This window comes from Leptinotarsa decemlineata, unplaced genomic scaffold (genome assembly GCF_025532065.1).
Source record: "Leptinotarsa decemlineata unplaced genomic scaffold, Ldec_3_MD MMD2_tig00026314_RagTag_RagTag, whole genome shotgun sequence".
Lineage (NCBI taxonomy): Eukaryota > Metazoa > Arthropoda > Insecta > Coleoptera > Chrysomelidae > Leptinotarsa > Leptinotarsa decemlineata.
The window spans coordinates 17,780,007-17,801,984 of NW_027412684.1; the positions used below are offsets into that span (position 1 = coordinate 17,780,007).

Here is a 21,978-nt window from a genome sequence, read left to right on the forward strand (position 1 = left end):
TAATAAAAATCCTCTGGTAATATGATAATATCGGTAATTGCAAAATGCAATCCATTCAGACAGCCACCTACTTTTATTAATTAAATATCTAGTGTAGTGAATTCGAAAAGTTTGAGAAACACTGCCCTAGCTGGATAGAATCCATTGCACTTGAGAAAAATGAATTGCAAGCACTTACGCTGAATAGATTCTAATCGCTGAACGGAATTTTGATATAATGGAGACCAAATTGAAGTTGCATATAATACAACTTCTCATGAAAGTAACACAATAATTTGAGCGTATTGACATTTGAAAAGTTTTCCCCATTTTCGTGGGCTTCAACGCCCACGTTTCAATGTGAGTTATATGAGTTTCAAATGTAAGCCTTCGATCAATCGCGACCCCTAAATCTTTGAAGGTGTCACCGTTTTAGAGAGCCGTATCATTTATGGAATATTCTAAAACTATCGATGGAAGTTTTCTGTAGAACTACGTCTCCACCTACGTTGAGTTGAAGTATGTTCTCACTATACCAGATTTGAACTTCATCAAGCGAGTCCTGTAAATTATAGAAGGCTCTGGACTTAATTACTGAATAAATGTTCAATAAGGTAGACCCAGTAAAGTATTATCAACCCGTGAATACCTGCTGTTAGCGTTTTGCATTCATAATGAGCACTTACTATTTTTCACTATTAGTAAACACAGTATAGATCCCAGCTGAAAGTCCATCATCAGGAAAGCCCTTTTTACCCGCCTCTGTGGTGATACTACAGAACTTACCTCCAATCTTGTTCAGTTGTCTGATCTCTATTTATACCTTATCAATTATGTCAATTTCGATAATAGATAACGATATTCCGCCGTTGTTCGATTTCATCAAAATATGTACCTTCACTATTGATTGATTACATTTGTAACACCTAAATGTATGTGCGAGCATTTTTTATAAGTTTTCAGTGGCTTTATGAAATAGTGTTGTTCTTGGTGTAGAAAGTAGCGGATTTCTTCCAAAGTAAGAAAATATGTTTCTTTCAGAGTGGTTAACAATCAAAATGCAGATCTCGATTGACACCTATATGCAGTTTGAATCATTACTATTATCTATCGTTTATTCATTGATTGAATACAACTGACCGATACTTAGTGAAACTCCATATTGAAATTCATTATTACAATTTATTGTATGATTTTCACTATAAAGGGTTCCACAAAAGCCGCCAAGCGTTTCTCTATACCAGGGGTCTCCAAACTTTGAAGCCTTCGGGCCATAATGAGTTTTTCAGTTTGTTCCAAAGGCCAATTTCTTCCCTTAACTATATTTCTAGACTAGGATAGTCGCAAAGTGCGTGACCTAAGCAAACTTACATGATAAAAGAATGCTTGATTGCAGTAGCCGAAGAAATATGCCCCTAAAAGGTAAATTTATTTAAAAGTGTTCAGCAGTTTGTCAGCAAACACCGTGGCTCGGAGGGTGCAAGACATCGCAGAAAATATATATCATCTCAACTGTCTGACAAAAATGGACATCATGAGTGGTTTCTCTAGCATTGGATGAGTCAACGGATGTGTCAGATACTGCTCAGGTGTTGATTTTTATTCGCGGAGTAGATAAAAGCTATGAAGTGAATGAAGAACTTCTTGATATTGATAGTATTCACGGCACGACAACTGGGGCAGATATTTTCAAGGGAGTTGAAAATGCCATTAATAAAAATAACCTTCGATGGAGAAATTTGAAATCTATAACAACTGATGGAGGCAAAAATATGTATGATAAAAATAAAGAAGTGGTTGTGTCAAAGGCTGTAGAAAATGATGGTGGTTCAAATCCATTAGTCTTACATTGTATCATTCATCAACAGTCCTTGTGTGGAAAATGTTTGGATATGTCCGAAGTTCTAAAACCAGTCATATCAGTTGTTAACTTCATCAGATCCACTGTGCTGAATCACCGACAATTCAGCGAGTTTATTCAACAGATTGGAGAAAATGATTTACCATATCATACTACCGTACGCTGACTTAGTTGCGGAAAAGTCCTTAAGCGCTTTTTTGAACTTCGAGCAGTGATCGAAATTTTTTCAAATGAGAAGCAGCGCCCTTTTGCCGATTTAAAAAATAGTGAATGGATGTGGAAGTTAGCCTTCTATGTCGATTTGACAAATCATATGAACGAACTGAATTTGAGATTGCAAGGAGAAAATCAGCTTCTCCCTGATTTATACACCAATATCAAACAAATCCTTCAGGCAGAAAATAATACTATTTCAATCGCAATTACGTACAAAATGTTCCACACATTTTGAAACATGTGAAATATTCAGCCTCACTACAAAGACTGAATTTTCCGTCAATTTTGCAGTCGAAACTTTGAGTGCTTTGAAGATAAATTGTGATACTCGTTTTTCAGATTTTGATGTCATTGCGAATGAAATTAAGCTTTTTCAAAATCCTTTTGATTCTGACATTGAAACCCTGGCTCCGGAAGTCCAAATGAAAATTATTGATTTACGGTGCAGTGATATGCTTAAGAACAAATATCAAAATTCATCTTTGTAGGAATTTTACAAGAATCTTCCACTGGAACAATTTGATAATTTGCATAAATTTGCTCGTGGGTTGTTTTCTGTTTTCGGTACTACTTACTTGTGTGAGAAAACGTTTTCCAAGATGAAGTACACAAAGAATGTTTACAGATCTCAATTAACCGATGAGCATCTTAAATCTCTTTTGATAATTGGTACAAGTAAAATTGATCCACAACTACAAAGTATTGTCGGTGGAAAATCACAATTTCATAAATCTCATTAGTGTTTTTGTTTAACTGTGATTCATTTCAATTATTTGTTAGTTATTAATATGCTTAAGTTAAGTTTTCTTTGTCATCATTCCTGTCGTTAAGTTTTACCTTGCAAGTAAATAAAACCGAGTAATTATCATTCTGTGTTTTCTTCTTCAACTTATCACAGGAATAGTAACAACAATTAGGTAATCATTGGCTGTCGCGGGCCAGATTGATGACAGTAAATCATTGGCTGTCGCGGGCCGGTTTGATGACACTGGTGGCCGGATTTGGCCCGCGGGCCGTAGTTTGGAGACCCCTGCTCTATACAATAGCTTTGTCAATCGTAAAATAATGTTACTTCCAAATTACAACTATTTTATCTTCTAACATATTACCTATTTGTATGCCTTTTTCTTTACTGACTGGAAATAAACAGATTCAATGGCGAATTATTGGAGGGGCTTGACTTCATGGTTAAACTCATAGAAATTTTATGTACCCCCTTTAAGGGGCTGTATCTTAACAAGGGATGCTCCAATGAAGTTTCTTTATATGACAGATTCTATCTTTTTTTTGATGAGAAATCACCTCCTCAAATGTTTTACACTTATTCAGTTACACACTGTTTACATTGATCTTCAACGAAAGTCATTTTTTGTGGAGGAAAAAAAAACAGTTTTTTATCAACCTCTTTTTGGGTATTTGTTACCGTCCACAATTTGAAAAATATAATAATTATAATGGAGAACTTTATACAAGTGTAGAAAGGCAAACTTTTTAGTTTACCTCGATAAGTTACTGCGTAAAAATCAAAGTATTTTTCACAAAGAAAAATCTTCTATTTATCAGTCGTATTTAACAATTTTGCCTATCAAAAAAAAATATTAAGAAATAATACTTATCTTTTACGTTTCGGAGGCCAAAATCTGCCTCCGTCTTCAGAAATGGATAAAAAATTCGAATATATTCGCAGTTATTCCTTTTTTGAGAGCTTATTTCTTTACTTCTTCGACAGATGTCAAAGAAGTTTTGAAATATGAAATTATGTCAATGTTGTTGATTGACAACTGAAACATTCGATGTAATACAAGGTACTCTCCGATATCAGTCTGTTGCCATTTTCATTTTTTCAATATGCCACGAATTTTTTCTGACAGGTCTCTTGTCAAAGGAAATCATAATTTTTCAAATTTTCAATGTTTCCTTGTGTTCAAATATCATTGACTTTTGTTTTCTTCCGTAGGAACCCAACCATGGATATCAAACTCCTACTCTTACTGCTAGCCCTATTCCACTCGAGCAACTCGGGCTGTCCTTCCGTGTGCGACTGTACAAACACATCGGTCCTCTGTATGGAAAGGGGCCTAGATACGATCCCGAATTTCGAAACATTAGAAAACGACCCCGTCATCATAGATCTGTCGGGCAACAAAATAGACTTAATCGGCCCTGACGATCTATCTTTCGAGAAAACCATGGCTGTCAAAGAAGTCTACCTCAACAACTCCGAACTGTACGACATCGACTACGAAGCTTTCGACGAGATGGAGAACCTACAAGAGTTGTACCTGAATGACAACCTGCTGAACAGTATTCCAGACAACCTGATAGAAGACCTTCCCGATATGGTTCTGCTGGACTTGTCCAACAACTACTTCTTTGAAGAAATGCCAGTGATCAAGTCTAAAAGCTTGGAAGTTCTAGTCTTGGCCAACTGTAAAATTACTAACATCACCTCCAACTCACTGAAACACTTGCCAAACCTGAGGATTCTGCTTCTGCAGCAAAACAACATCAAGTATATCGACCCCAAAGTGTTTGATTCTGTCCCAAACATGTTCTTCGTGAGGCTGTCCTACAATTCTTGGGAGTGTAACTGCAGCACTATGGAGCTCTTCGCCTTCCTGGCCAAAAAGAAATTCGTGGACCCTGCGGAACCCTACAAATGTTCCTATCCAGATGGAAAATTCGTGGATATCTTCGGGAAACAGGGGGTGGACGCCTTTAGAAATACATGTACTAATGAAAAGAGTCAAACTGAGAAGCTTGTGTCTCACCCAAAGGATTATAAATATCTCACCAAACAGGAGTACTTCTTGCTCAAGAAGAACAAATCTCACTCAACTGAAGAGGATCCAAGAAGGATAATGGAAGAAACAGTTGATGGTATTGAGACAGAAAGCGTGTATGACAAGTCCTACTCTTTAGTAAGAGAAAACGACGCACGTAAACGGGATTCAGGTACTGAAGATCCGGAATCTAAGCTCGAAAAAAATTTTTATAACTCCACGGATGATAGTTCTCCCGATTTGTCAGCTGTTACTCCTATCAACAACGTTATCGAGTTCACAGGATGTGACCCTCCGGAATATATAATTCCGGGGATTCAAATGAGGCTGGATTTATTTTTGTTCATAATTTTAAGTTTCTTAGTGGGTTCACTTGTCGGTTTTACTCTTAACCAGTTTTTGAATTCGGGGCGATACAGGAGACTTGACACATCTGATAGTACGACTAGATTAAAGACAGATTTCAACTGAAATATTTTGTGTTAGTTCACTATTGAATATATTTTCTAGTAGGATCTTTTTTCTTCATTCTAACGCCATTAAAATCAACCTGTTCAAACACGTTCCATTCGTGAAAAGGCGGATTTTTTTCCACCCATTGAAAATCGATATTTTTGTGCTAATGCTGGTAGAAAGAAATGTTTTTTTTTTATAAACTACACTAATCGTGAAGTGTAGTTTATGATAAGTAATATTTGTCGATAAATTTTAATATCATCACATGAACCCTTTTAATGAATGAGGATGATGATAGATAGATAATATATTTATAAAACATTAGTAGTACCTACGTTTAGATGGTTTAAAATTTAATTAGTGACTTTTTGAGGGCAGTAGGCAAGTTATTGTATAGACTGGCATCTAGAGAATTCTTAGAAGATTTCTTTAGATTGAACTTGGCAAGTCTTACAAGATTAGCACGTCGTGTATCATAATTATGAAAGTGGGAATTATTTATAAGACCGCCCCTAATTTCATGTACCTCCAGCAGTGATTGAAAATTGATGCAAAATTCATGATTCCCAGTTCTTTGAACAGTGGGCGACTTGTGTCACTATATACCGTGTTAGACAATATCCCCAGTGCTTTTTTTGTTTTACAAATATTTTTCCCAAGGTAACGTCCCATAGCTAATATGCGAATGAAAAAAGGCATAGTTGGCAGCTAAAAGACTGTGTCAAAATGAAGAAAGATACTCCTAAAAATCAACGGCATTTGAACCTGACAGACAGTAACACTGGATATTTGGATACTTCCATCATTAATTCAGAGAGTCATCCAAAGTTATATCAAGTAGTTGGGCAGTTTTTCCTTCTAAATTCGCGTTATTCCCATTTTTTCTTATTTTCAGTACAAGAAAATTGGCATTGAACCATTTTTCAGCTTGGCTTGCGACAAGTTTGGAGATTACCATAATTTTTTTTATAATTTTTGTTTGAACAAACAATAGATATGTCTTCGACATAAACGGCACATTCATGGGGCAGAACTTGGAAGAAAATGTCATTAGTAAAAATTATAAATGGGAGACCATCTAGCACAGATCCTTGCGGAACAATCTTAACTCTAAGCTGCCTCTTCCTACACTTCATAAGATTTGCTACTTCCGATTTGCTGGTTTCTTCTCGCTGTGTGTTTCTCTAGTGGCTCGACCACGCGGATATTCAATGGCCAATTAGTTTCACTGATGTAGGATTTGCCGCAATCATAGGGTTCCCAGTAAATGCAATTTTTCGAATCGCAGTCCGCGTTTGGTGGCCTGGTTTTCGTGAAGCTGCTACGGATAGTGTTTCCGGATCTGAAGCATGTCGGATCCGAAGCAGGTTCTGATGTTGTACTTGAACCCAATTCTTCTTATCCTTTGCGACCATCCTCTGGTTGTGGCGGCTGCTGCTGTTTTTTTTTTTTGCCAAAGTCTGTTCCACCATCGGTTTGGAGTAACCATTCCACTACAATAATGTAGTGAAGGGATGCGCAGCAGGCCCTGAATATTTTAACAAGATGGGCCGAAGAAGAAGGGCTTAACATAAGCCCATCCAAATCGACCATAGTAGCATTCACCAAGAGGACTAAAACGGAGGGTCTCGGACCTCTAAAACTTCGAGGTGAAGAAAAACAAGTGTCGGGGGAGGTCGAGTGTCGGTCCAAGAAAATTGAACGTACACTGTACAACCGCAATATGTTTTTCAGCACAAAATACAAGCACTACAGAAAAATACTTCTCTTTCTCTCTCTCTCTCTCTCTCTCTCTCTAATTTTGTTAGACGTTGCTTTCCACTCGGGCGCATTTGTCCAGACTCCTCCTATCAAAGATGACAGGGGCTTAGTCGGGAAGGGGGTAGCGGTCTTGCTCGAAGCAATGCTGGCACCCCTTTTTTGTCGAACTTTTTTACGATGAAAGCAATTCACCTTTTTTATTGTCGCTTTCTGCTTGAAAGACACTTTGATTTTTTCACATAAATTTTTTTTAATCGCCTCCTTTTCGGGAGACTTCGGGTTTTTAGATTCACATACATGGCCCCCTTCACGTGCTTATCCAAACCACCCGGCCTGGATACCGGCGTGAATAAAGGGGACCCTCACATCACATTTTTCTCTAAACTTTTATTACCTAAACTTTAACATCTTTGCATAATCACAACATAAATAGAAGCGCCTTCTTTGTGGATGGACGTTAGCGGCACGTCCGTCCACTATCACGGCTATCACGAAACTCTCAAGATAATCCTTAAGGCGTTCTCAGAGCGGTACCTGTTCGAAAGTAGCGATTCACATTGAATTTGTATTGCTGGAGACTAAAAGTGATACATATATTCTTCAAATATCTCACCAATACTGTCTGCTTCATTTTTTCAATAATTTAATTGGTGATATTCTAGCTTTGATGATAAAAAGAAAGCAACAGAAATTATCTATCAGCATCATTTCGTCCATGTGGAAGCACAAACAATAAACGCAAAATACTCGACCTCTACTACTGATAACATCAAGTGTTACTTAAATACCAACTCATTGTACTTAGGACTTTCGATGATGGTTACAAAGTGTGGCACTTCGAATCATCCTAAAATTTTTTGGAATCAAATGAAAAACTAGGGAAACTGAATAAACAATGTGTACACTATGAAATTCAAAAATGTTTTGAACATGAATTGAAACACACTGATATTTATTTTGATTTTCACCGTAAAAGGTTTACAAAACCCCGTTACGTGTTTCGCTATACAAGTTTTTACAAGCAAAATTTGATTAACTACTTGTAGATAGAAAAACTTCATTTTTTAAAAGCATTACTATAATCTACATTCCGAACAGGCTACTGTTGCTAAAGATTCACACGAAAGTATCATACTTGTCTTTGATGTCTTTTGGGTCATCCACAAGCAGAGAAAAATTGAAATGTTCAGAGCCTTTAATGATGGTAGTAATATGAATCTGCCTAGTGACAAGCGTCTACGCTTGGGAGTACGCAGATTGATACCCTTGCAGAAACCAAAGGAGGTAGGTAGATTGAGGCCCCGGCGTTGAGTCACGAAACCCTCAGGTAGTGACACACTTTGAGGGTTTTGTGACTTGACGCCGAGGTCTCAATCTGTCTACTCCCCAGGTTTCGCCACTGGTCTCCGCAAGGGTCTCAATCTGCCTACTTCTCAGGTAGTGACACGCTTTGAGGGTTTTGTGACTTAAAGCCGGGGTTTCAATCTCTCTACTTCCCAGGTCTCGTCACTGGTCTCTGCAAGGGTCTCAATCTACCTACTTCTCAGATTTGAGGGGTTTTGTGACTTGACGCCGGGGTCTAAATCTGTCTACTCCCCAGGTCTCGTCACTGGTATCCCCGGGGTCTTAATCTGTTTACTTCCAAGCGTCGACTGTGGATCCAAGAGCTACTAAACGATTGGAGGGGCGAAACGCTAGTGAGAGTGAGGATGGGGTGGGTAGTAGCGAGAGAATGGTGGCAAACAGGTGGTATCTGTTTTTATTGATGTAAGAAAGAGAACAGAAAAAAAGAATTATCCATACTTTTGTAGAGATCAAATCGTGAGTTGTAATTATTGAAAAAAATAAATACCACTGTATTAGAAAGTACACAATTTATAAAGCATTCAAGTTTGAAGATGCTGCGTTGTTTTGTAGCCATCAATAGTGAACGTTTTCGTTGAATTTTTGAAAATGGGAAAAATTGGTCATCGTTATGGGATATATTACTTACTTGAAAAGCCTCAGCTCAACCAATATAAAAGCTGAACTGAATTCAACTCTGGGTGAATCTGCTCCTTTGTTTACAACAGTGAAATATTGGGTAGCAGAGTTTGAACGAGGCCGAACGAGCTGCATAAAGCGATACTGAATGATCGTCGACTGAAAGTGGGCGAGCTAGCAGACTTAATAAGCATTTCAAATGGTGCGGTACATCGTATATTATCAAATCAAATCAAAATATGCTTTATGGCAAAGTCTAGTAAAGTAAAAAGTGAATATGGGACAATAAACAAATATGAACTATAAAATAATGGTTAGAGACAAGAGCAGAGTATATGGACAGAACAATATTAAGCCCAGCTGAACAGATACAAATGTAAGTACATGAATATATGAATATTGAGTAAATGTAGAATATAATGCTACGTAATGAACATTGATAGCCATTTCGTGTTGATTTCAATATTTTTTTCACACAAAGCTACATGCCAATTACTCGATAGAGCCTTGGTAGAATTCGTCCACACTATAATAGGGCCTCCCAACAAAGAATTCTTTTACTTTTTTTATAAATTTCTTTTCATTATATATTCGGCTTAAATTAATGGGAAGGTGGTTAAATAACTTCTTGCTATTGAAAATAATAGAATTTTGTGTAAGGGCTACAGTAGGTGTTGGAAGGGAAATGAAGTAAGACTGACGTGTACTATAAGTTGAGGTGGTATTGAATTGATTTTTATATTTTCTGTGGATAAGACAAGCTGTTTCCAAAATAAACAGACATACTAAGGTCATAATTTTTTGCTTCACAAATAATGGGCGGCATGAATCTCTGTAGCTAGCCTTGCATTAATATATGATGGATCTTTTTTGTAGAGAGAATAACATATTGAAACGAAATTGTGCACAATTTCCCCAGAAACAAATTCCATAACGTAAATAGGACTCAATTTGTGCAAAATAAACTAATCTTGTGATAGTAGTGTCTAACTCACTTGCAACAACTCTCACTGCATGACATCCTGCTGCTAGTCTTGCACATAAGTAGTCGACAAGGGAATCAAATTTTAGATTTTCATCAATGAAGAGTCCTAAAAATTTGTTATTCTCCAAATTTTCAATTTTTACATTTTCCAAGCGTACTTTTCCTATGTTACATCTAAACGTGACCACATTTGTTTTGTCGATATTGAATGATTAAAGATTGGAATCATGATTTGGTCAAGTAAATTTGAAGCGGTATTGCTATGCCAGAGGATAGTGGTGTCGTCAGTGAATTTACCATTTATGTCAACATGGACTAAGTCATTGACATAAATGAGAAACAACACTGGTCCCAAAACGGAACCTTGTGGGACCCCACTGCCAATGAAACGTTCCTCTGATGAAATTCCATCTAATAGCACATTCTGCCGCCAATGAGAAAGGCACGTCTCAAACCAAAGTAATGCAGATCCTCTAAATCCGTAAACTTACACATCCATTTTATGCATTTAGAAACTTGCGTTTCTAACAACTTAACCATGCCACACAGTCCCCTACGGCTCTGAGGAATGATTGATTCTCTACAGCCCCCTACAACTGTGAGGAATATATCTGATAGAGCAGAGCTTCAGAAAGGATACACCGAAATATGTCCCGTTGGGTCCAACAATAAACTTCTAGTTTACGAAGAAATAGCATGTGGTCTACACAATCGAAGGCCTTGGTTAGGTCACAAAACATGGCCGCCGCAGATTCTCTTTCATTAAGATTGGTGTACAGGTTTTCCAGAAGTGAAAATATGGCGTCTTGTGTACCTTTTGAAGACTGAAAGCGAAACTGGAATAAATTCATTATGAGAATTTAGACATGGGAAAGCTGTGTAGAAGCTGGGTGCCGCGTTTGCTCACACTCGAGCAAAAACAGTGAGGAAGTTTCAATTGAGTGTATAGCGAAGTTTCACAGCATCAAATCAGAATTATTGCGTCGTTTCATAACCATGGATGGAACATGGGTCCATCACTTTACTTGAAGAGCAAGACAGTTATTATTATAAAAACAGTATGGAACTTATTGAAAATCGCCGGGTAAAATGTCTAGAGCTGCAAGATTATGTTGAAAAATAAATTATTTTTTTTTACAAAATGTTTGTATTTTTTTTGTGAGCCGGGTATCACCGGGAACCACCCTCGTATGAATAATTTCGCTCAGAAGTATTTTAGATAATTATGGTTGGGCATCTAGAACCGTTGGATGCTGAAAATCAAAATGTGGGATTCTTGATATTCAGTTTTTTAGAACCTATCATGTTGTCTGAAACTCGTGTTTTGAGATAAATTTCGGTTTGGCCAACATAGTATTTGGGACAATATTTTCATTTGAAAAGGCACTTCAATTTATATGTCATTGTTTTTATTGTAGTTATTATTTCTTTCGGAAGTTCGTCATGGTTTTTTTTCAATGATGGAGAAATATGAAGCCAAAAACCTTTTTTTTTTTAATCTCCTAAAAAATTAAAAAACGGCTTTCTTGTTTGTCAAATCCCGTTGCTTCATTAGTACTGATACCAAGAGTGTTCTTGTTGCCAAATACGATTTCTAGTATCAACTACTCATGGGTGCTTATGTATAGAGGCTCATTTTTCATTGATTCATAATTAAATTTGAAATTTTTTTTCCTGAGGAGCTCTTGCTCCTCATAATATAATGGAATGAGCCATATAATGACCCATATAATGAAATGACCCATTATCTTTAGTAGAAGCATAGCAACGAACCAATTTTTAATCGCTATCAAATAATTTTTTCCTGAGCACAAAAGGAAACACAACTTTTATGAAAATACATGTCTATTTCATAAGTTCATCACAAAACCCTCGAAATATAATGATAAATTATTTTTTCTAATAAACTTTACTATACATATATTACATTCAATAAAACAGATTCGAAATAAAACCTATAACAAAAAATGTACCCAGACAAAAATCAACTTTTATTGTATTGCACGTCAAAAATAATTCAACACGAAGACCTAGTACATACACACATATCTACCATTGATCAATTATTCAACTTGAGCATTAAAAAAATTATTCACATTCGAGAAAAAGTAGACCAGATTCCTAGCAGAGTATTGTTGCTTGATATATGAAGTATTTTCACACGATACAGGATGTACCAAACCAACTATTCTTCCAATTAACTTGCATTCATCAAAATAGAATGGAACTGCATTATTAAAAACCTACAAATAGCTTGCAGTAAAAGAAAAAATATACATTGACAATATTGTCAAAGGAGTAATAATCCCAGGTATATTTTTGATCCTCACTAGGGTTTTCTTCTTCTCACTACTCAGGAAAATGAGATACTGGCAGAATGACCAACTGAATCAGCAGATTTCACCCCATCAGAATTGTTTATGGTTTCATTGAATTCCCAGTTTTTGGACCTCACCGATTTGGATTCAAACTTTTAGATCATTTCCAATATAGAATTATTATTCATAGCTGATGCATGGTGAAATATTCAAAATATCTGCTACATTAAATGTAAGTTTGTGATTTGTTAAGTTGGTACTACCTGTTGAGATAGAAGACGAGGCAGAGTTTCTTAAAGCTGTTTTTCAGTAATTATTACTAGCAATCAATCATCAATCTATTTTGAAATAATGGTCTTTAGAAACAAGTCAATTATAACGTCCGAATTTAACATCATTATCAAGAATCAAGTATCAAAATGAGTTACATAAATTCCCAACTTCAATTTGATTCACTTGTCAAAAATTAGAGGCCATGAAGTGGAAAAACAATATACTTCCAAATTCTATTTACAATTTTTTTGTTCTGGAGCAATGGGGAATGTTTCTCCAGACGAAAATCAAGTAGTTTTCATAAAAGAGCTCTAAAACAACGCATTTTAAACTTATCGTCTCAAACTTTTTCTTTAAAAATTATTTAAAAACTTAAAAAAGAGGAATGAAATAATGCATTCAACATTTATAGGGATTCGTTTCTATTTCACAATTTGGCAACATCGGTTATAGCTAATAAAGGACAATGAATCTGTTACCTGTTTGAGACAAACAAAGATGACATATTACAGAGGCGTGCTGTTCTGTTTACTTATGTTCCGAGTTCTGAGACATTCTGTGACATATGACATTTTGTGCACGTAACCTATTTTCCTCTATATAAATAAATAACAAAACAACTGTTGTTTATGTGGCTTGTGGAGGTGGTATTGAACTATACTTTATATTTTGCCTTAATTTGACACTACTGACATGATTCTTCTTCTTCTAGCTTACTACTAACCTGAACTCCGATCTAGCATTTTAGGCGCTGTTGCCAATATGTGAATTAGAAACAAATCCCTTTAAAAATCAAAAACCAACATTTGAAACATCAATTTGAATACTTTTCAAAGTTCGAATTTGAAAAACTCATGAATTAAACTCAACTTTATTTCGTTCAAACTTGCATTTGATGTAATAACCCAAATTGAGAAACATTCCCCATTGTAGTGTGTTGGCACTATTGGCTGTCAACCAAAACAATTCACAAACACATAATTATGAGATATGACTCGAGAAGTAGATTTTCAACTGCATAGTCAATTATTTTTTAACCAATAGGCAATTTTGATAACTACAAAGCTTTCATATAAAAATAATCCAATTGTTTCCAAGACATTTTAAGAAAAAAAAAATAAGATCAATTGCCCAACGATTTTAACAACTCACTGTCTTTTTTCAACGTACTAGAGATGCAGAGAAACTAATGGAAGTAGAATTTCACGTTTTGTGGCATGAAACGTAAAACTTTACACTTGACTGTTGACAGATACCACTGCTTAGTGTAGAAAATGTTTTTTTCAATTATTCAAAAGCTTGGTAGTAATTTCATTGGCCGTTTATTGGTATCAAACTTCTTTAACGGAACCGAACAACCTGACTATGATTTCCGTGCCTCCGAATACGTCGGAAACTTAGCTGTCTCGATTTTGTCTTTGACCTTGAAGCTGGGATAGAAAGCGACCTGATTGGTCCTGAGATTGCGCCCTTTACTGAATCCGTTCCAGTGGTTCCCCGCCACACCAATCAGGTCCCCTGTCGAAATAGACATCTCGGCGCTTCTTTTCGGTTCATGGGGCCAAACAGCGACGACATTGTGCGCGTTTTGGCCGCCGTAGTAGTAGATATCGTCCAGTGATCTGAACCGGTATGAAGCATCCGGGTAGTAGTTCTGCATTATTTCGTAAGCAACCCTGCACACCTAGAAACGAACCAAATGAACTCCGAGCAATCAAAAATTTCTACAAAATACCTGAGAGGAAAACGTGCACACCAGATAATCGCTCATGGCCAGCATGTGGATGTCGTAAATAATCCCGAAGAGGGAGGAATCTGAGTATCTGGTAGAAACCGCTGCTGTCTTCGATATAGATGGATCTCCAATAATCTCATAGTTCGGATATTTCGTCTTAGCTTCGGTTAGGACCTTGGCATCGTCCGAAGCTAAGTATATCCTTCTCTTGTCTATGGTCTGTTTGAGCTCCAGATAGTCATAGTATTCGTTCACATAAGACATGTATTCATCTAGACTGTGGAATGCTGCCTCTGTACCAACTTTGTCTGTTCTACGGACATGCACTCTAAAAAAAAACACTTGGTATAAGTATTATTTATTTCCCCATTCATAATTTTTTTCCCTTTACCATTTTTATGCTTCACCCTTTTTCTGTGTCTGTTCAATGTTTCTTTGGATTATTTCTTACATTCTATTAATGTTCTCTAAGCTGTTTTTGCCCGCCTGAACCTTTTTTGAAACTGCCCTCAACCTACTTTCAAGTTTTTCACACTAGCATTTCTTTCTCTAGCACTTCTTCCACACAGCTCCTCTTCAACACATCTCACCATCACTTTCTCCAATCCTTTCATTCTACAGATCCCCTAGTACTCTCATTCCTTATCGCATTCTTTTTTATACTTAATTTGTACCCATCTACTGATCTCTCTAGCCCTTTCTTTTAGCATAAGTGCCTGAAAACTCAATGTAATCTTCTCTGTTTTGTAATATTTTCTATCTTCGCCTTTCTCTCAAATTCCCTCTCTCAAGCTCTTCTTTTCTCTCTAGTTTTTTTTTTCTGTAGAACACTTTCTCTCTAATTGCCCTCTAGCATTTTCCCTAGTTCTCTTTCCCTCCAGCCCTCTCCCATTCAATCAATCAATCAATCAAATATACTTTATTGTCTGAAGAACTACATCTTGTAGACAAAGTCATAAATAATAAGATACAAAAATCTACATAAAAAAAACATAAAACAGTTTAAACAAAATACAATAAACATAAGCTAAAAATGTGAAATACACTGAGATATTCAGCTGGAAATAACAAGACAGAAATAAAAGTTAAGATTCAAGTGAATCGTCAAGATACTCCTGAACTGAATAATAGGCCCTATCAACAAGTACCATTTTAACTGCTTTTTTGAATTAGTTAAGCACTATAATTTCTTTAATTCGGGCTGGTAAGTGATTAAACAGTTTGATCCCGTTGAATATAATTGAATCCCTAACAAGGGAGCTCGCAGGAATAGGTAGATCTATGTTACTATTGTGGCTACGAGTATTATATGAGGAAGGGGGAGATGCACAAGAATAATTTTTTTTTATCAAGCAAATTGATTCCAAGATAAACAGGGCAGCTACTGTTAAAATACGGTGAGCTATGAAAAGAGGCTTGCATGGATCTCTGGGAGCTGCTTTGCACATATATCGGACAGCCCTTTTTTGAGGCACAAAAAACATTTGAAATAAATCTCTAGAACAGACTCCCCAGAAGGCAATTCCATATTTAATATGGGGATCTATTAGAGCGAAATAAGCTGTTCTTGAATGGGAGTAGCCTAGTTCTCTAGAAATCACTCTTAGTGCATAGCAACCTGAGGCAAGCTTCTTGCTTAAGTTTATTGTGTGATTGTCTAAGATTGTCACCAAGGCAGATCTCAGGTAAGTTGCAGTGGAAGGTAAGTATGCTAGTTTTATTGATATTGAATGATAACTTATTGCAGTCGCACCATTCTTTGATTTTGTTGATGTCAGCTGAGATGGCATCTTGAAGGGTAGGAATGTCCCTGTTGTGCCATAATAAAGTGGTGTCATCAGCAAAGAGAGTAATTGTGGCCGTTATATCTATAAAAGCCAAGTTATTTATGTAGATAAGAAACAAAATTTGGCCAAGGATCGATCCTTGTGGTACACCACATTTGATAGTTTGAGCAGAGGAACACTCGGTTGTTTTAACTACCTGTTTGCGACCTGATAAGTACGAATGAAACCAGTGGAGAGTGTTGCCCCTGAAGCCATACTGTTGCAACTTATTAAGAAGGATCTCATGGTTGACACAGTCGAAAGCTTTCGATAGATCACAGAAAATGGCAGCGACTGCTTCTTTAGCGTTATATTCGGAGTATATCGTTTCTAACAGAGAGAACATAGCATCATTAGTACCCTTATTTGCTTGGAATCCAAATTGACGAGAAGTAAGGATGTTATTATCATTGCAAAAACATAAAATTCTGCTTTTCACTAGTTTTTCTATGAGTTTAGCAAGGGTAGGAATAAGTGCTATAGGCCAGAAGTTGGAAGGGTCATCATTGGGTCCACCCTTATACAAAGGGATTATCAGAGATGTCTTCAGAAACGATGGGAACTCGCCAGATTCAAAAGACTGATTTATGAGTTGTGATAAAACCACTGAGGTTGAATAAGGTAGATTTTAAAAAATTTTAACAGAAATATCGTCTATACCTTTGGTATTCTTATTTTTGATATTTTTGATAACTGCTATTATTTCCTCGGGATTTGTTTCATAGAGAGAGAAACTTTCTGATATGTCAATATTGGAAAGAAAATTTAAGGGATTAACAGTTGATGATATATTTTCGGTGAGTTTGTCCGCTATGGTGCAATAGAAGTTATTTATCTCGCTCTCTTTATAACACTGTCATTTCTTTCATCTCTTCTTCGGTGGTTTCTCTATCTTTCATTCATTTCTCCACCTCACTTTTGTCTCTATCCACAAATATCTCTAACACTCTTTAGCACTCTAACACTCTTTAGTGTCCAAGAACTTGTTCACTTCTGTTTTGTCATATTTCCAAGCCCTCTCAACTCTTTAAGTCTGGTTCTCTCCTTTTGTAACTCTATCCAGCACTGTCTCTCTTTAGCTCTTTTTCTAGCACTTCCTCCCTTTAGCTGTTTTTCTAGCATTCTCTCTATAGTTCTTTTCCTCTAGCTTCCTCCCAGTTTGACTTTTCTATGTCTTCTCTGGTCGCTTCACTATTGTACATCCATTTCTCCAATCCTCTTATGTCTCTATTCATTTATCTCTCTTTCTCTCTTTATTATTTCTCATTTAAGACTTATTACATATTCATTTGACTACCTGGTTAATTAAGGTAGAGCAATAATTTGATTTCAGTTTGGTTCCTCTAACAGTTTGGCCCTTTTGTCAAGTCTTAAAACTGTTCATAGCACCATCAACATTCCTCCAAACTGTCTTCAACTGTCTTGAACTTCTTGAGGGACTTCTGTTTATAGAACCTACTCTTATCCGAGTCTCATTTGTAGTACTTTAATCATCTCTATGTTAATTCCAACTCTCTAGGGATTTTCAACTCTCTGGATATCCTTTGTAGTGCTTGTTTTAAAACTACACCTGCAGTAGTAATAATAATAATAATAATAATACTCATTTCTTTAGTTGAAAAGTACAGTTGACAGAAATCAATGCACAATAAACAAAGAAAATGTCAATTATCGTTCCACCTCAAATATTACGGAAGATACGGGGGTGTTTCCATAAGAAGTGAGACAAATTCGGATTTTTCAGGACTGAAATTTTTTCAGGAAAAAAGTGTATTCGTAGTAAGTTGGTAGTCCTGATCACGAATCTGAAGGAATTTTGAGCCTATTTTGCCCCCTAATATGCTTTACCTAAAAATGGGGTGTTCCATCGCGAGTGGCGGACAGTGTATATTACTTTGGCCAACCCCATTCAGGTAGTAGGTGAATTTTGAACATTTCCATCAGTCCTGAGACTTTCATCGTTCCACCTCGAATATTACGGAAGATACGGGGGTGTTTCCATAAGAAGTGAGACAAATTCGAATTTTTCAGGACTGAAATTTTTGCAGGAAAAAAGTGTATTCGTAATGAGTTGGTAGTCCTGGTCTGAATCTGAAGGAATTTTGAGCCTATTTTGCCCCCTAATATGTTTTACCGTAAAAATGGGGTGTTCCATCGCGAGTGGCGGACAGTGTATATCACTTTGGCCAACCCCATTCAGGTGGTAGGTGCATTTTGAGCATTTCCATCAGTCCTGAGAGTTTCATCGTTCCACCTCGAATATTACGGAAGATACGGGGGTGTTTCCATGAGAAGTGAGACACCCTGTATATTGCTTCTAACTCTCGAGCATTAATGTATAGTGTCTCAACTTGCTGAAATTCATACCCAAGGCATCAGTTTTGTTGGCTCCTTGATTCTAGTCTGGTTTTTGTACCACACTCACTATCTCTTTCTCACACACACACATTGTTTTCTCAGACTCTCACTTCTTTTCCATCACTCTATCATTTTTATGGAATTCTCTGTCACATACATTATCTGCAATGTCAAAAATAAATCATTCAAAGAACTAACCCAACAATGGGCCTCTTGAACCCCATTTTCGTCATGGTCTCTTGAATCATGTTGGCAGTCTTCTCCTGAGGCCTCAACAGATACTTGAGGATTTGACCGACCCACCAAACGATCGGATCTCCATGCAACCTCGTCAATCTTGGGGCTAAATCCTCCGGAATAGCTAGAGGTAGGAAAGGAGGCCTCGGCGATAAGGAATCTTCAAAAAAGCAACAGATTCACTCAAAGCATAATTGACACATTATATTTATCGACCTAACCTATTATGGGGAGATTAACCACCTGGGTCTCTTCATTCCCAGGCCAGCTGGCTACGCTTTCGCCGCTGGGGCTCAAACAAGTGTTGCTGATTGGTTTGAAGATCTCTTCCCAGCCACCCTTGTGGTAACGCCAACCTTTTGACTTGAGGATGAGTGTCCTTTTTGTGCCGTACGCCACCATGAAACAGTAGACTGCATGATGGAGCTGACAACCGTAACCACAACCCTAGAAAACATCGAAATCTGTGTTGAGCAAAAGAACACGAACGAAGTTCGAAGGTGAACAAATCTGGAAGCACAGTGCCTCACGATACTCCACACTTAACTACTGCCACAAATGAGTGCTGGTGTTTTCTTGATTGTCTCACCTTATTCAAGCTGCAAACGAGTTTTCTGGCAGTGTTACAGTTTTCTGGGTTCTGCAAGAACTTGAATCTTTCTTGGACGAGATTACTCAAGTCGTTAGACTCTTTCTCTCTCCATGTGGAATATCCATCGACCTCTGCAAGCTGTTCTATATCGTAAATTAATGACCTGAAAATATCAAGTTCTGAAAAAACTTTTCTTGTAATATAAATATCGTACTGTATCGAAAAATTCAAAATTGTTGCGCAACAACCATGCAATCACATGGAATATACGAAGGTCACAGATATTCACTTTGTTTATTCTATTCTTATCACATGTCATGATAAAAGTGTACCAAACAGTAAAACTGTGATTACATTTCAATAAATGATGTGTACAAACTGGGAATAAAACGATATAAACCTGCATCAACTCAAAAATCCACAATGTTTCATCTCCTATTCTTTCATTTTAATAAATTTCACTGCAAAGTCTGTGTCCTTGCGATGATTTTTATAAAAATCCTTTGAAATCTTATTTGGAAAAAATATATTTATTTAATTATGTCACTAGATGGTTACACCATTTGTAAATTTTACAATATTAGTTTCAAATGATAATTGAAAGTGAAGATTATGTTATATTTTTAAGAAAAAGAGTTTGATCTCAAACAAACAAGTTATATTACCCAAGATACTATTTCATCTAACAACCAGAAATATATACAAACAACATACCAATCTCCGAGTGAAGTTGGAAGTTATTCTTTGCAAACTATTTACAGAATCGAACTGAATTTTTGATGAAATACACAAACTGAATTTTGTTAAATCTGAAATGAACAAAAAATATTCCATTTAGGTGTACCACGGGGAACAGTTTTGGGACTACTAGTAATTACTATTTATCTCAATGACATTTTTATAATCAAGCATGAGTTGTTCTCAGAGTTTCTCAGATTTTACGGTAAGAGCAAAACATTATTGTGAATATAATTATTCTAATTCAATCAATACTGGGAATGATTCCTGCTTGAGGAAACCATTGTATAACACATGTTACAATTTACAATAACTTCCTTAGAAATCTGTATAAGCAGGTTTCAAAACACTATACATAATTATGAACATTGTTGCCAACTGTTACCTACCGCTTATGTTCCAATCCTAGACTCAACAAATTGCTCACGGATTCTACAACATCGGGTGAAACATCAGAGGCTTTCTTCTGAATATCTAACAGGCCGGAGTGAATGAAATACCAAAACTCCTTGGTATTAGAGAATATCCTCCTCCTGAGGAGTTCATATTGAGTATTGGGTTCTTCTTTGGGACTGATATATCCCAAACTACGTTTATCATAAGAATGCTCAGCCTTCGTCAGCCTGGATTGAAAGTTTTCAATTGCTTCTTTCTGCTCCTCATTTAAATTACTGAAATATCATTTGTTCTTATGTATTCTCTCAGTTACTAACTACTAGTTATCAGGTTTAGTCCTTAGAAATTGTACTGGTTACTTTGACAAGTTAAAAATAACTTACTTTACACTTATATCTTTAAATATCTCCCGTAACTCCTCGTTCTGCCTTTGAAGAGCTTGCAGATCAACCAGAGCCCTAGTGAGTCTCTCTGCTACTTTTGAATCCGATGTAGTTATGTTTGAGCTAAGCATAGGCAGAGCAGACATCACCAAAACTATCAGCCACAAAGCTAAAAACACTATTAATATCCTGTAACATCCTATATAGTTGAGATGTTTCAGGATAGACATCATTTCTCTTGTTAAAAAGGTCCGATTTGTTCATTCATCATTCATTATCCTGTTTGTGGTTAGCATGTTGATTCTCTTGTGCATTCATTGGTCAGTTGATATTTCCGACCGCGGTGATTGACACGCATGGAACTAATTATTCAAAAATGTGCCGTCACCGTAACGAAACATCCTGGAACCTGGTAAAACTGATTAACAGATTTTCCACTTGATAGCAATCACCTATAAAATTGAAAATAAATATCTATTAGATTCAGACAGCTGACACCCCAGAATTTCATTTGACATATACATATTTGCGAGCATTGCCAGATCACCAAGTAGCGTTTCCCATCGCTGAGCTGACATCCCCGATTTTTTTTGACATTTGACATATTTACGAAGGTTGCCAGATCACCATAAGTAGCGTTTTCCATTGCTAAAACTGGTGTTGTATTCGTTTTGCACTGAAGAATTATTCTAAAATTCGAAATTGGTGTAGTATTATTATAGAAAAGATCGAGATCTATTTCACTGGCTGCTCCATCCATCTCCATTACAAACAGTCATTCCAATATAAAAACATTGGCTTTCACGACCGGAGTCACGAATATAGAGAATAAAGTCTGTGGTGGTAAGGCGTTGCGCATGGAACCTGAAGTACCAAAAGTCTACTAATACGACAGACATTGTCAGTAATATGTTGACTACGTGAGCAAAGGTTGTCCTCGAAGTCTCAGCGACTACTGACTATTCTAATATACTTTCAACACGAGCAAACTGCCTGATGGTGACGATATAATTTCTTGCCCTGTTTTTACAGTGACAAGAGAGAATCAACATATCCTAGATTATTTATAAGAATGTAGTATCAGTGAAAGTAAAATTT

At 36.6% G+C, this 21,978-nt stretch overlaps 2 protein-coding genes across 2 annotated transcripts; one reads left to right on the forward strand and one right to left on the reverse strand.

Moving 5' to 3' along the window:
* The first annotated feature begins 837 nt into the window (after window positions 1-837).
* LOC111510975 (uncharacterized) lies at window positions 838-5,354 on the forward strand. Its single transcript, XM_023166955.2, has 2 exons — window positions 838-997; window positions 4,014-5,354. The coding sequence occupies exon 2, from the start codon at window positions 4,024-4,026 to the stop codon at window positions 5,308-5,310; it is 1,287 nt and encodes a 428-aa protein (XP_023022723.2). The 5' UTR covers window positions 838-997; window positions 4,014-4,023; the 3' UTR covers window positions 5,311-5,354.
* A 6,497-nt stretch (window positions 5,355-11,851) lies between these two features.
* On the reverse strand, window positions 11,852-21,406 carry FucT6 (alpha-(1,6)-fucosyltransferase 8). The gene is made up of 7 exons (XM_023166954.2): window positions 20,881-21,406; window positions 20,491-20,772; window positions 19,361-19,526; window positions 18,993-19,218; window positions 18,733-18,931; window positions 14,351-14,678; window positions 11,852-14,299 (listed from the first exon to the last, which is right to left on the reverse strand). The coding sequence occupies exons 1-7, from the start codon at window positions 21,111-21,113 to the stop codon at window positions 13,979-13,981; spliced, it is 1,755 nt and encodes a 584-aa protein (XP_023022722.2). The 5' UTR covers window positions 21,114-21,406; the 3' UTR covers window positions 11,852-13,978.
* Between the last annotated feature and the right edge of the window lie 572 nt (window positions 21,407-21,978).

Bases quoted from the DNA above. Each gene is read 5' to 3' on its own strand.
- LOC111510975 (XM_023166955.2), top strand. From the start codon at position 4,024: ATGGATATCAAACTCCTACTCTTACTGCTAGCCCTATTCCACTCGAGC.
- FucT6 (XM_023166954.2), bottom strand. From the start codon at position 21,113: ATGATGTCTATCCTGAAACATCTCAACTATATAGGATGTTACAGGATA. The intron at 18,932-18,992 runs GTTAGGTCGATA...GCTTTTTTGAAG, and splicing joins GGTTAATCTCCCCATAATAG to ATTCCTTATCGCCGAGGCCT. The intron at 14,300-14,350 runs GTATTTTGTAGA...GTTCGTTTCTAG, and splicing joins TGTGCACGTTTTCCTCTCAG to GTGTGCAGGGTTGCTTACGA.